Genomic DNA, 14,338 nt, shown 5'->3' with positions numbered 1-14,338 from the left:
CTGTTTGGCAATTTGAAAGCTCACTTTTTTCCTCCCCAGTTTGTCAGTCTACATAAAATCGCTCATACTCTGATAGTTAAGAGGTGACAGATTATTTCTTATGCTTCCTTTTAGCTTCAAGGGCAAAAAAACCATCTCAGTTTTCTGGGAAAATAACTGTTAAAGCAAAGGAAAAGAGTTATTCTAAACTTGAAATACCATATCAAGCAGAAGTTTTAGATGGGTGAGTATCTAGAGTCTCTCTAAACTTATGAAATACTGTATCAAACAGAAGTTCTAGATGGTTGGGTTTCTTTTAAAAATAAGCTTTATAACTTGTTGCTAATCAGCACATTCTGTTTTCCTACTAAGTAACCTTAGCAAAAATCATACCCAGATTCTTTGTTGAAAAGAACAACTTCAGCTGTAAAAGAGAACCTTCTATATTTTATTTATTACTTTCTTAGGAGAAAAAGATAAGTGGGATAATGTGGTTTTGTTCAGAGGAAGGTTCAGTGATGCAAACATGAATCTGTGGGGTTTTTCAATATTTAAATTATTTGAACCATATTCTTCTGTCATTCCTTTTGTAACATATTACAGAAGTATTACAGTACTTGAAACAATCATTTGTTTCTTTATAAACTCATAAGTATTTCTAGAACTGTAACCTTTTTTAAATGGACAGTAACGTGTAATTCATTTTTTTTACTAACTGCAACCAAGTTCAATATACAACTTATAGTTGTTCATTTTAACAAAGCTGATTGCAATTTCAGTGATAAACATGATTTTTTTCAAAGTAGATTAAAGTCTTTTGGTACATTTTTGATTCTTACTGTTTGATTGATATGATTCATTAAAGAATAGTTCTTTTTATTACATTACAATATTTTGCAAGTCAATTTGTTTTAAATCGTGTGGTGAGTCATTAAATAACATGCAGTCCTTAATACTAAATGTAAATTACTACTCACAACAAACGAACTTAGATTTTAAATTAACACATGGAAATGAAAATGATTTATTTTTGTTTCTGTTTTCCTCACATAGCTATTTGGGATTTGATCATGCTGCAACTTTATTTCACATCCGAGACAGTCCTGCTGACCCTGTGGAGAGGCCAGTCTACCTTACTAACACTTTCAGTTTTGCGATCCTCATACATGATGTGCTGCTGCCAGAAGAAGCCAAAACAATGTTTAAAGTACGTCCAGGACTCTTCAGGCTTTTATCTTGCTGCTCTGCCAACTAGATGATTCTAACACTTCTGTTTTTTTCCTCTTCCCTCATTTCCTAGGTTCACAACTTCAGCAAACCAGTCTTAATTCTTCCTAATGAATCAGGATACATTTTTACCCTGGTTTTTATGCCATCCACATCATCCATGCACATAGATAACAACATTTTACTTATTACCAATGCTTCTAAATTTCATTTACCTGTGCGGGTTTACACAGGCTTTTTAGATGTAAGTATGTTATTGACCTTTAAAATATAAACTTCCTAGCTGTCTTTTGTGTTTTCAGATCTCATTAGGCATTTGTGTTGCATTCTCTTAGGTTTTGCTATTATCTGTGCTCTATAATTCCTTCCTAGTCAGTATAGAACAGTACAGTATTAGGAGCCTCCTCTGCCTTTATCCACAGAGGATGCGTTCCAAGACCCTCAGGGAATGCATGAAGCCAAGGATGGCATTGAATCCCATATTGTCATCCTTCAGTATCTGATGGGGGAGTGGTCCCAGAATCCCTTGAAGATAACAAAATTCACAGATGCTAAAGTCCCTTATGTAAAATGGCATAATACTTGTGCAAAACCTGTGAAGTCCCTGGATGTGAAACCCATAAATTGGGAGAGCCAGTTATATATGCTGTGTTTTCTTACATATATACACACACAAACACACATGCACATGGTTACGTTTAATTTATGGATTAGGTACAGTTAAGAGAGAGTGACAAGAATAACAAATAGTAAAATAGAATTTTTAAAAACAATATGCTGTGATTAAAAGCATTATTTTGACTTTTTCACTTGAGAGAAGCACCCTACAGCTTCTCTTGGTATATCTGAAATGCTGCCATCACTGTTGTTGTCACCACCCTTGCACTTTGGGTCTCTAAGTACAGTAAGGTCCTTGAAAACAGTGTAACACCAAAACAGTTGATTTGATAACCAGGACAGTGAAGTGACTAATAGATCACATATACAGCATGGATACGCTGGACAGAGGAATCGCTCACACCCAGACAAGCCAGCACAGGATTTCATCGCACTACTTAGAACAGTACATAGTTGAAAACTTAGAAATTGTTTCTTTCTGGAATTTTTAAAAAATATTTTTGGATTACAGTTGACTACTCTCTCCCCATAATATAGTTGATCCCTCTAGTCATAATGTCCACTTAGATCTTTTCCACATGCTGCTTTCTCTCAATTTTGCTTTTAAATTATTGTAATGGTAGGGATTCTAAAAAGGAACTAAATGGAAGAAAAATACTAGGTAGGAAACAATAGTACAAGAAGGGCTAAGAGGTACGTTTGTAGGGAAAAGATGACTAAAGTCAGGAAATACCAGGACAAAGGAAAGAACAAGAGAGTAAAGAAAATAAGATGGTGAAGGCATAGCATCAGGAGAGCAGTGGAATAAAACAGAAGGACAGAACAGAGCTCTTCCAACACAGGAAACAGAACAAAATAATCAAAGCTGTCTGAGCATGAGCAAGGAAAGAAAGAAGTCTAGATAAGAGGTGACACTGTTAGGAAGGATACAAACAAAGGGGGTCATCCAGCAGCCTGTCCTCCCAGAAGTCAGTAGCCTCTGGGAGGGGAGGCTACTGGACGTCTCCCCTTTGTTTGTATGTGATTCCTTCAGTGACTGTTGGAATGATTACCTACTTGTAGTCACAGTGCCTACTGAGACCACAAACTTTTTGCCTCGTCCCCAGGGGCTGCACTTGACCTCTCCTGGCCCTTGAGCTTCTGAACATATTAGACGCTGTAGTATGTCTTATACAGTCACTTCCTGTTGGTAACATTCTGTTGCATAAGCATGGTTTTGTGTTTAATCCAGTTTTTTCATTACTTTCCAGTACTTTGTATTGCCCCCCAAAATAGAAGAACGCTTCATAGATTTTGGAGTTCTGAGTGCTACAGAAGCAAGTAATATTTTATTTGCAATTATAAACAGCAATCCAATTGAGGTAAAAAAAAAATTGTCTTTATTCGAAATCAGATTTAAGGATTTTATGCTTATATTGAAATAATCACTTTCGTATTTTTTTTTTTAAGCTGGCTATAAAAAGTTGGCATATCATAGGAGATGGTTTGTCCATAGAACTTGTAGCTACAGAAAGAGGCAATAGAACTACAATAATTTCAAACCTTCCAGAGTTGGAAAAATCCTCTTTATCAGACCAGTCATCAGTAAGTAAGCCTTCTTCTTATTTCCTTAAACTAAAGTGGATGTCTAAACCACGGATAAAGACCATTGCTATGTCACATACCTCAACTAATAATTTTACAGCATTGGTTATTTGACATTGAAAGGCCCTGGTAGGTAATCTGCTTCCCTGTTCTGATGAGGGCACTGAATCCCAAAGGGGTTGAGCTCTACCTTGTCATACAAGCTTGTAGAGCAAGCAAAATTTATCTTTCTATAATACAGGTGTCATTACAGGAGACATCCTCATGGGTTCTAAACTAACCCTTTGTCAAATTTACCGGGGGAGAGCCGTGAATGTTGAAAGAGGTATCTTCAATTAGCAGTGTTTCTGCCCAGACTAGAAGGGAGTAGCTATGAGGCAGACATTGTTTGGTCCCTCTGAGAATCTTCCCTTGACTTTTTTTCTGCATCGTAAGCATGTGCAGCTCTAAACAAGAAAACCAGTCTCACCCTCACCACTGCTGAAAAGGGGACCTGGAGTTTGTGCCTATTGATAAAAGAATCAGTAGAATCACCTTCTGTGAGAAGGAGCCTCAGGTACTTTATGTGCAGGCTGGAATAGAAGTTCTTGGGGCACTTTTACAAAAGGAAAGTTTAATGTCCTTATGCACAGAGTTGTTGATGTACTTCCTTGGGATGCCTTGGGCTTGGTGTTGATTTGACCCAGTCTCAGCAGCTGTGAAGACATTGCAGAGCTGCATTCAGAACCTGAACCTGAATCCACCTCTGCCCTTCACTAATGTGATGGAAGGGATCGTGGAAGGCTGGGTCCTTCTGCTCCAGCCCTCACCCCCTCTGGCCTTACAGGAACAGAGGTGCTGAAGGAGGAACTCTCTGAGCAAAAGGACCACACCCGCCCTGGGTGGCAGCCGTGTCCTCAGTGGCCCATGCAATAAGTGTGGTAGATGGACGTTAAAGGATGGGTGTTATTGTGGGGTGTTGTACAGGGAGGTCTGGCCGTCCAGTGTGACTGGTGTATGTGAGGACTAGAGGTCAGCTGATTCCCCACAGCTTCCTGTCCACTTCCATAGAAACTTGAATTTGTAGGGCTAATGAGTGATGTCATTTTTACTACATGCAGGTAATATTAGCCTCAGGCTATTTTGCAGTCTTCAGAGTCAAACTTACTGCAAAAAAACTGGAAGGGATTCATGATGGAGCCATACAGATCACAACAGACTATGAGGTAAGGGTTTTGTGGGGGGTCGCGGCAGTGGGGGTTTTCTGAATAATCCAGTCCCTTTTTATTTTCTATGTTTATTTTTAACTCATGTAAAAAATATATTTATGAGACTTTTTATTTTTATAGAAACAGAGAACTAAATTTTACTCAGAGTTTTATCAGTTTTGTGTCCATAAAACTGAGCTTTTATAGACACGGCTGCCACCCAGGGCAGGTGTGGTCCTCTTGCTCAGAGCCCTTCCTTCAGCACCTCTGTTTCTATATGGCCAGAGCTGGTGAGGGCTGGAGCAGAGGGACCCAGGCTTCCAGCAACCTTCTCAAAAACGGAGCTTTTCAGAATTATCTATAGATGATTGATTTATTTGCTCCTAGTTTTCTAATGAAACCCAAAACTCATAACCAAAAAAGAAACTTTAGAAAAGTGTCCTTGACACCTGCAGAGTCGCTGATAGAGCCCAGCTTATGGTGGCACAGGCACTGCCCCCAGGCCCACCAGACCCCTGAGCTGGAGAGTACCATTTCCTGCTACAGTCATAAATGTCCTCCTGTGTGACCTTCCCAAAACGGAGGGTAAAGTCAGGAAATATGTCTTCATTTGATTCCTCACATTGATATGTACAGGAGTCCTTCTCAGGCAAGAGACAAAAAGATGACTGGATTTTTAAATAAGATTCTTTGTGGGATTTATGTTGCATTCAGTGAAGGCTGGAGAGAATGTATTCCTGCTACTCTTAGTTTTAATGTAACACTTAGAAGCTCTTTAGGAAGTCCGACACTGTTAAATCCAAACAGTTGCTACCCTGGTCCTTCTATGTGTTTTGTTTGTTTTTGTTTTTTGTGATGCTGAGGACTGAACCTAGGGCCTTGTGCATGCAAGGCAAGCACTCTACCACTGAGCTGTATTCCCAGCCCCTTCTATGTGTTTTTACACACACAACCCCTGCCTGAGAGAAATCTCATTGCAAAATAAACAGAATCGGCTATTTAATAAGTGATTTGCTGGGAATATTTCAAATTAATTACCTCTGAAAGTGAGAAATACATACTTGCCATTCATGGCAGAAATAAGTACATTTCAGAATTAAGGAAAATTTTTGTTATACGGATGAAAATAAGAATTAACAGTGAATATCCTTGCCCAGCACTGTGGGGAACACATTCCAGCCACATGGGTAACTGAGGCAGGAGGATTCAAGTTGGAGACCAGCCTAGGGAATACACAGTGAATAGCCTCCTATGTCACTCCCCTAGTAACTCACTTGTGATCTGAATGGAGCATGAGTTGGGGTTCTAACCCTAGAATATTCAACTCTTTTCTTTTTTTTTTTTTTTTGTACTGAGGATTGAACCCTGGGTGCCCTACCACTAAGCTGCCTTTTAATTTTTATTTTGAGGCAGGGCCTCACTAAGTTGCCCAGGCTGGCATCTAACTTGCCACCCTCCTCCTGAGTAGCTGGGATTTCAGGCACACACCACTGCATTCAGTTGATATCTGTTTGTATATACAAAAAGTAGAGAGCCACATAACTCAAACATGCTGGATTTTTATACATGTTACTTTAGGGGTACTATTAGACCTTCCTTTTTACAACTAATAATCTTCAAAATACTTGTATTTTGAAAAATCTGTCTTTATTCCTTCCCCATTATGTAGTCTTGCTAATTATGTTTTTATTGAATTACTGGATAGTACATGGATATTTATTATATTTTATGGAGAACATTTGGATAGATTCAACATCCAGGGTTTTAATATTGGGTTTTGAGCAGATCATTTTCAGTATAAGTTCCCAGAAGTTTTTTTTTGGTTGCCCCCAAAGCAATGCCGTGCTTGTCCAGCTCGCCTTGACTTGCATGTGCTCACTGTGCTCTGCCTCTTCACTCCACAGATCCTCACAATTCCTGTGAAGGCCGTGATCGCCGTGGGCTCCCTGACCTGCTTCCCAAAGCAGATGGTTCTTCCTCCATCCTTCCCAGTAAGACACTTAATTTACAGATTTGTTCTGGCTAATTTTTTTCCTTAGCCTTTACCTCTGTGTTTCTAGGACTCAATAGTTGTTATAAGGTAAGAATGAACCAGATTCTTTAGAAAAGGAATAAGAAATGGTCCCTTCCTTCAAGAAGTGTTCAATCTATGAAGGGAAGTGGGCTCTCTTCAGGGATGCACGGCAACGTTCCAAGGTTGCCCTGAGAAAGATGGCGAGGAGAGGCTGAGAGAGAAGTGCACATCTGATCCCCAAGTGCTGTGGGACTGGCATGGAGCGTCCAGCTGGAGTGCACGGGGTGGGAAATCGTGCGCAGGCCAGGCCAGCCTTGCAGAGATGCAGAGGCAGTGCGCTCGGTGGTGGGTTCAGGCAGTGGTGGGTTGTCCAGCCTAGTGAGGATGGACATAGAGGATAGAATGACATGTCAGAGCCACAGCATGAGAAGTAGGTGCATTTATGTGCAGGGGAATCCAGAGTTTTGAGTAGAGGCTTAACATGGTCAAAGCTGAACTCTAAAGATTGTCTCTGAGGCAGAAGGAAACGCAGGATGCATGTGGAAGTTACTGTGGAGTGCCTTGGGCCGACCCAGAGCCTGGTTGGGTCCACAGGAAACTGGGTGCAGTGAATGAGGGCTAAGCAGAGGGGGGACGCCCTTTCCTGCCTCTGCCTGAACCGCACCCGCTCGTCTCCCTTCAAACAACTGCATATCTTCATGAATTGGTTCCATTGTCATCTCCATCTCCTTTCCAGAGGCTTTCTCCTTTTTAAGCCATGACCTTTCAACTTTAATTTGTGTACTTTAAAAAAAATATATATATATATATATTCTTTTTGGTTATACATGACAGTAGAGTATTTTTCAATGTATCATGTATCCAAAAGTACCTTGTTCTCTCCTTCAATTACCTTCTCAGTCAGTCATCTCCTTAATCTTTGTGTAAATCCCAGGAGACTGAGGTGGTTCAGTGGCAGAGTACTTTGCCTGGCACACATGAGGTCCTAGCACCGCAAAAAAGTAAAAAAAAAAAAAAAATTAAAATCCCAGAAGAGGATAATTAGTTTAAGGGAGATCATAAAAAGGCCTGTAGGGGAGTAAAGAGGAAGTATCTGTATAAAATAAGGCATCAGTTTAGGGCTGTTCAGCTCAAGCTCTCAAAAGTCTTTAGATGGTCTCAGGACCAAATATTTGCTTGCAATTACAAATTAACATATTACCAGATTCTTTCAATCTCTTTGTCAGAGGAAGGATGGAAACAATACCTGAGTAAAAAAACATTTCAGAAAATTAGTGCTTAATACTTTAGGTTTGGGTAGAATTACCAAGGGAAATTTTTGTCTGTTACCTGTTTGGATGCCCACTGCACCCCTGAGAGACGAGGATGGCAGTTATCACCAGGGGCTAAGGTTCTTCCCACCTCAGCCCACAGACCCTGCCCTCTGGGGTCCTTCTGGTGTGTGTTCTCACTAGCCTGGAAATGAGGAGTATTGGTCCCAGCGTCACCTTCACCCAACTCTTCACTGGCACATTCTTAACTTCTGTAGCCTTTTAATACTAAATGTTAAAAAAGTGCATTTGTCGTTTTAGAGACTTCCTTAGATGGGTAGGAATCACATGCACCAAAAGATAAAATTCTGTGTTCACCAAAAGAAAGTGTAAGATTGTAATATTCTTATTGAGGATTATTTAAATCATTTTTCATTTAAAATGTGGCACAAAATCATAACAAGAAACTTGCAACTAGTAAGCATAGTCATTGATTTTTTTTTAGTAATTTAATCTGTGTGCTGCTTTGATAAGATACATTATAACCTATTTTATAAGATAACCTGATTTATCTTTGATAGTTCAAGTAATGCTTTTATTTTATTTTTTTTAAAGACAGTCTTTTAAGAAAAAACTGTGTTTTTGTCTTGTTTGATTTTATGTTTTAGAATTCAGTTATTTTGGGGCAGCCCTGCCTTGATAGAAACAAACCTTGGTTAACAAACTGAGGGTGCCTGTCCCTTAAAGCTACCTCGTTTGTACCTGGTTGGCTGTCTCAGTATGTCAGCACATCTTGAATGTTTTCATGTTAATTCCTTCTACAGACTCCTCGTCTGAAGTGTGTTGGTAAAATGCTATAAAAACAGCAACAAAGGTTTGGGGGGTTTTGGTGGGGCATTTGTTTTTGTTTTCCTCTCAATTACAAATTTAGAAATTATCAACTGATGAATGTCTTTTGGGCTATGGTTTCTTGGGAATATGCTTGTCAGCTCTAAAGTGTGTGATCTTGGAAAAGCACACCATACACAACTGAGTTTGGGTTTTCTTTTTTTTTCTTCCTACAGGGGAAAATAGTTCATCAAAGTTTAAATATTATGAATTCCTTCTCACAGAAGGTAAAGATACAACAAATACGATCTTTGTCAGAAGATGTGCGATTTTACTACAAACGATTACGGGGTAACAGGGAAGACTTGGAGCCAGGGAAAAAGTCAAAGGTTTGGAAACATTACATTTGAGAATCACCCCCGTGACTGTTTTGATATTGTGCCCCTCCATGGGTTGGGGACTCATGGTTCTCATATGCCTCTTTGTAGATTGCAAACATTTATTTTGATCCTGGACTGCAGTGTGGGGACCATTGCTACGTTGGCTTGCCTTTTCTATCCAAATGTAAGTTCCTTGCTCTTCCTCTGCTGCCTTCATCCCCCAAACAGACTCTTTTAATCAAAGCCTCCCTCTTTCAAGGTCCACCCCTGTGTTTGGCACATGGAAGCCTTTCCAGGGAAGTGGACAGGCGGTGCAGTGTGGAGCGAGTCCTCATCACCTGTTTCCCTTGTAGCTGAACCCAAGGTGCAGCCCGGGGTGGCCATGCAGGAGGATGCGTGGGAGGCCGACTGGGATTCCCACCAGATTTTATTCAAAGCCTGGATGGGAATAAAGGAAAGTTCAGGCCACAGGTGAGTGGGGTTGCCACAGGTGTATAGCATCTCAGCTGTAAATGTCACTGCATTTTTCTATGAGGTTACTTTACTTTATAGCTAAGAAAATATGCCTGATCTTCATAAGGTTGTTAGTGAGACATCTTAAATTACCATTGCTCAGAAATGTACACACTACCTTATTTCTCCTTTCTCCTCTGCTTACTGAGTTCCTTGCTGTTCCTCTGCTGCCTTTATCCCCCAAACAGACTCTTTTAATCAAAGCCTCCCTCTTTCAAAGTCCACCCCTGTGTTTGGCACGTGGAAGCCTTTCCAGGGAAGTGGACAGGCGGTACAGTGTGGAGCTTTCTTAAAATTAAAAAAAAAAAAATCTGAAATTGTCATTATGAGGGAGACTACCTTGTTCTCCTTAGACACAGTCATTTGCATAAGAAGAAAAAGTTTTTACCTGTCACTGGCCTGTGAAAGACAAAGAAAAACCCCTACCTTTACTCCCAGGGCAGGAGACCCAGTATGAATCTTATTCCTTGAGACCCAGTGTGTATTTTATTCCTTTCAAAGTGCTGGGCTGTTGGGGAGGGCCCAAGTCAGATGGCTCCCCATTGTGTCTTTGGCAGGTAGAAAATATGCACATGACAGCCAGGCACGGTGGCACACGTCTATAATCCCAGAGACTTGGGAGGCTGAGGGGAGAGGATGAAAAGTTACAGACCAGCCTTGGCAACAGATCTTGTCTCAAAATTTTAAAAAATAAATAAATAGAACTGGGAATATAGCTCAGTAGTAGAGCACCACTGAATTCAATTCCCAGTTCTACAAAAAAGAAAAAAAAATTTTTTTAAACATGCTAATGGCAAATTAGTACAGCATCTGAATTCAAAAGCAAAGATATAATTATTTGGTACTATAGAAATTAGATCTTTTCATATACTTAAGAATAGCATTTGTCTATAATAATAAAATAATGAAAAGTGCTCTTCTTAATTGGCTAATTTGAAATATATTTGTCAGAACATAGATATTTCATAGATAAAGTTCTCAAACCATTACCAGTTGAATCTGAGGGTTTGATTTTCTAAACTATCTGCTGCAAAAAGCTTTTTTAAGTCAAAAGAAAGCTAGGGCTGGGGTTGTGGCTCAGCAGTAGAGGGCTCATCTAGCATGTGCAAGGCCTGGGTTCCATCCTCAGCACCACATAAAAATAAATAAAATAAAGGCAATGTGTCCAACTACAACTAAAAAATAAATATATATATAAAAAAAAGAAAGCTAAATTTTTTACTTTAAAATAGTTAAAATGAGTAAAGGAGACTTCTGATAGATTGGCAAGGAGCTCACCAAAGCTGTCCTTTGTAGCCTGTTTCTCCACAAGCTTGTGAAGTGCATGGGGTTTCAGATCTCAACACCAGTTATGAATGAATGACTCACAGTGGTGGCCTGGGCTCAGCAGCCCCAGGGACCTCTCCACGTCACCAGCAAATGCTGGCCTTGCCTGCCATGTGCTCCCTGCTCCTGCCTTTATGTTCCCTCGTCACTGTGTGAGAGAATGTTCTTCTAGTGTTCTCATGAAGCCTATACTCTTAGCAGTGTCCAGTGATACCAGTTTGATAGCGTTGGATTTAAATGAGCTCCAGTATTTGGTCCCAGGGTTGTAACCCCAGTTATAATTAGTTCTAAGTTCTGGACAGCTGGCTTATAAACACTCATAAGTAGGGAATTATTCAAATGAGGGTTACTCAGAACCCTCACATTTTTCCTCTTCGACTGACATCTTCATTACATGTGAGGATTTTGTTTGGGTTTATCTCAAGGGCCAAAGAATCCCATGCCAAGCAATGCACTGCTGTCTCGTTAGTTCTGCTGAAGATATTCCTAGCACCCGGCTATGGTGTCCAGATCTTTCCCCCAGGCATAGATCCTTTAGGGTCCCATCACAACATATACTACCTTTATGTGCTTGTCTTCTCTATATGTTGTCTAATGCTGTCCAGCTTTTTACTGAATTTATAAGTAAAAAGATTTTTCAAGCTTTACACAGATTGCACTAACACTATTAGAACTGTTCCTAAGATTGTCAACCTTTACACGCTCAGTGTGAAGTACAGATGATCGCTGTATGTCAAAACAGACATCATTCTGTGGCATTAAAAAATTGGTAAGCCAGCGTGGTAGCGCATGCCTTTAATCCCAGCAGCTCGGGAGGCTGAGGCGGGAGGATCATGAGTTCAAAGCCAGCCTCAGCAAAAGTAAGGTGCTAAGCAACTCAGTGAGACCCTGTCTCTAAATAAAATACAAAATAGGGCTGAAGATGTGGCTCAGTAGTTGAGTGCCCCTGCCTGAGTTCAATCCCCAGTACCCCCACCCCTCCAAAAACAAACAAACAAAAAACTTGCTAAGATATAAGAGCAGATAAACCTGTATATTTTGGAGTCATCCAGAACAAATTTTCTCAAGTACACGAGTCTTGTAGAGTTTCTTATGCTCAGAAAACTCACATATTTCATTGTGATACAGTGATTTACGAATTGTTTTTCTAGATTGAGTGCTATATTTGAAGTAAATACAGACCTTCAAAAAAATATAATATCAAAAATCACTGCCGAGCTCTCCTGGCCTTCCATACTTAGCTCCCCCCGGCACTTGAAGTTCCCGCTCACCAATACAAACTGCTCTTCAGTAAGTATTCCAGGTGACTTTGAGTTTTATAAATGTGCACTAGCATTGTAAAGTAGTCACTCTTAACCTGAAAACCCAGTTGTATATTTCTGGAATGGATATTGCAAAGTTTAGCAGTTCAGAGAAGTGTGTGGTGAGAAGATTGTGGGTGCAGGGTAGAGGGTGCCAAGCCCTGGGCTCTGCCACCAATAGTGACCTACTCACCACGAGAAGGCAGTAAGCTCATCACTGCTATAAGAACTAATAATATAATTTTATTCTTGATGTAGAAACCTTTCATCTAATGTTTCATTGTTTTGTTTAAGGAAGAAGAGATTACCTTAGAAAATCCTGCAGATGTTCCTGTCTATGTTCAGGTTATTCCTCTGGCTTTATATTCCAACCCTTCAGTCTTTGTAGATAAATTAGTCTCAAGGTAAGCATTGCTTTAAATGTCAAATGTTTCTACATGGTGTTATATAGAAATTAACTAAAACTTCATTGCATCTTTATTCAGATTAATTAAAACTGTATTGTAGCTCATACTGCTAGTAATAGATTTAACTTAGATTCTGGATCTGTAAAGTTGAGAGAGGTTCTGGGGAGAGGAGTTGATATTGCATTAAGTATCTAGAAAAGCTTTCCGTCTCAGGCAGTGTGAGTCTTCCCTCCTGACAAACTTGTGAAGAGAAAGCAGCTAGAACCTTTGAAACATTTTTATTGTAAAAAGTGAACAAGATATTAATTACAAGATGCGGCCTTTAACATTTTGGGATCAAGTGTAAACTTTATCCCCAAACCTACTGAAAGATAATTAGCAAATAAAACACAGACTTGATTAGTATTCCACAATTCCCTTAATTATGAAGCTGTTTATGAAAATGTCTTTATACATTTTTTTATTTCAGGTTTAACTTGAGTAAGACAGCAAAGATAGATTTGAGAACACTAGAATTTCAAGTCTACAGAAACACTGTAAGTATCCAGAGGCCTGCTGTGGCGTAGTGTCAACAGTGCAAATGTGAAAGAAACCTGTGGCCACCTTCCAGTGTAGCTGAAGGGGAGTTACTGAAGAGGTCAGAACAGCCCGATGATTATGTTAAATGCAGAGAAACTGGGAAGAGTGGGTGGGATTTAGATGAAGGTAAGGGCTACACTGAGCAGAAGGTTCCTTTTCATGAGCATTAAACAACCAACCCCTGAAGGTTTGTCATAGTAGCTACCAGAAGTTCTAAGACTACATATACAGATGAAGCATAATTTATTTTGATTAAGCATCAAAATATTGAGCTTGATCATTTATATTTTCTTCTGGCTGCTTTCTAATAAGATTGCAAGCTCCCTGAATTCACGACCTGTGGCTGGCTGTATCTGTGCTTGGCACAGGTATCCACGGCTTTTGCTCAGTAGGTCATCTTGAATAAATAAGCCCACACATAAACCGGCTTGTTCTAGGAACCAGGGCTGTTTTTTCTCATCCAGTTTGGATGCCCACAAACCATCCTTTGGAAGGCTTTGCTGTGGAGGATGGCAGCCCTGGGGGCCACGGCTCCTGCAGAGTGACGGCCACCTCTTAGCCTCCAGAACCTTTGTCCTTACCATCATCATTCATGACAACTGCGGATTAGGAATTGCTCATTAGCTTTGTCAAATCAGATATCTTGTAGTTCTTGAAATATTGTGGTCTTTCCCATAGCTTCACCTTTTGATGGCTGAACCCCTAGACTGATGTTCAGACAGTCATGTATTCTAGTTTTGAACCTTTATCTTGGAATCTTTTTGTACTTTGCTTTTCTCACCTATAAAATGTCAGTGTGACCAACTATTATTGGAGGTTATCAAGAAGAATAACCAGAACTTTGTTTCCTCTGCTTTTAAAAGGAGAAAATACACAATAAGAAGTAAATGAGCTAATATTCATCTTTTTTTAAAAAAAATTGCATACAAGTAGTATTTGGAAAAACAAATGAAATATAGACCTTAAAAATTTGTTCTAAGAAAATTCTAGGGGAGATCCTGAGAAGAGCTTAGGATAAATTCTATCCCAGTTTTTTACACTGCTGTGGAATTGTCTTCTCAAAATATTTGGTCTTGCAACTCCCTTAGAGTCCTAAAATTATTAAAGAGCCTAGAGAGGTTTCTTTTTTATGAATTACATATTTT

General features: G+C 39.7%; 1 protein-coding gene across 2 annotated transcripts in view; it reads left to right on the top strand.

Moving 5' to 3' along the window:
* The window catches only part of Tmem131 (transmembrane protein 131), a 168,557-nt gene that overhangs the window by 126,286 nt on the left and 27,933 nt on the right, over positions 1 to 14,338 (top strand). For both annotated transcript variants that reach the window (XM_076833104.1, XM_076833102.1), the window contains exons 13-25: positions 115 to 223; positions 1,033 to 1,186; positions 1,280 to 1,450; positions 3,075 to 3,185; positions 3,274 to 3,408; positions 4,509 to 4,613; positions 6,500 to 6,586; positions 8,924 to 9,076; positions 9,176 to 9,251; positions 9,421 to 9,538; positions 12,058 to 12,196; positions 12,502 to 12,611; positions 13,084 to 13,150. In XM_076833104.1, coding sequence (XP_076689219.1) covers positions 115 to 223; positions 1,033 to 1,186; positions 1,280 to 1,450; positions 3,075 to 3,185; positions 3,274 to 3,408; positions 4,509 to 4,613; positions 6,500 to 6,586; positions 8,924 to 9,076; positions 9,176 to 9,251; positions 9,421 to 9,538; positions 12,058 to 12,196; positions 12,502 to 12,611; positions 13,084 to 13,150 — 1,535 coding nt within the window. The remainder of the gene's footprint in view (positions 1 to 114; positions 224 to 1,032; positions 1,187 to 1,279; positions 1,451 to 3,074; positions 3,186 to 3,273; positions 3,409 to 4,508; positions 4,614 to 6,499; positions 6,587 to 8,923; positions 9,077 to 9,175; positions 9,252 to 9,420; positions 9,539 to 12,057; positions 12,197 to 12,501; positions 12,612 to 13,083; positions 13,151 to 14,338) is intronic.

The sequence above is a fragment of the Callospermophilus lateralis genome, chromosome 14 (genome assembly GCF_048772815.1).
Source record: "Callospermophilus lateralis isolate mCalLat2 chromosome 14, mCalLat2.hap1, whole genome shotgun sequence".
Lineage (NCBI taxonomy): Eukaryota > Metazoa > Chordata > Mammalia > Rodentia > Sciuridae > Callospermophilus > Callospermophilus lateralis.
The sequence above is the reverse complement of the archived record's forward strand: the minus strand, read 5'-3'. Positions and strand labels throughout refer to the sequence as shown.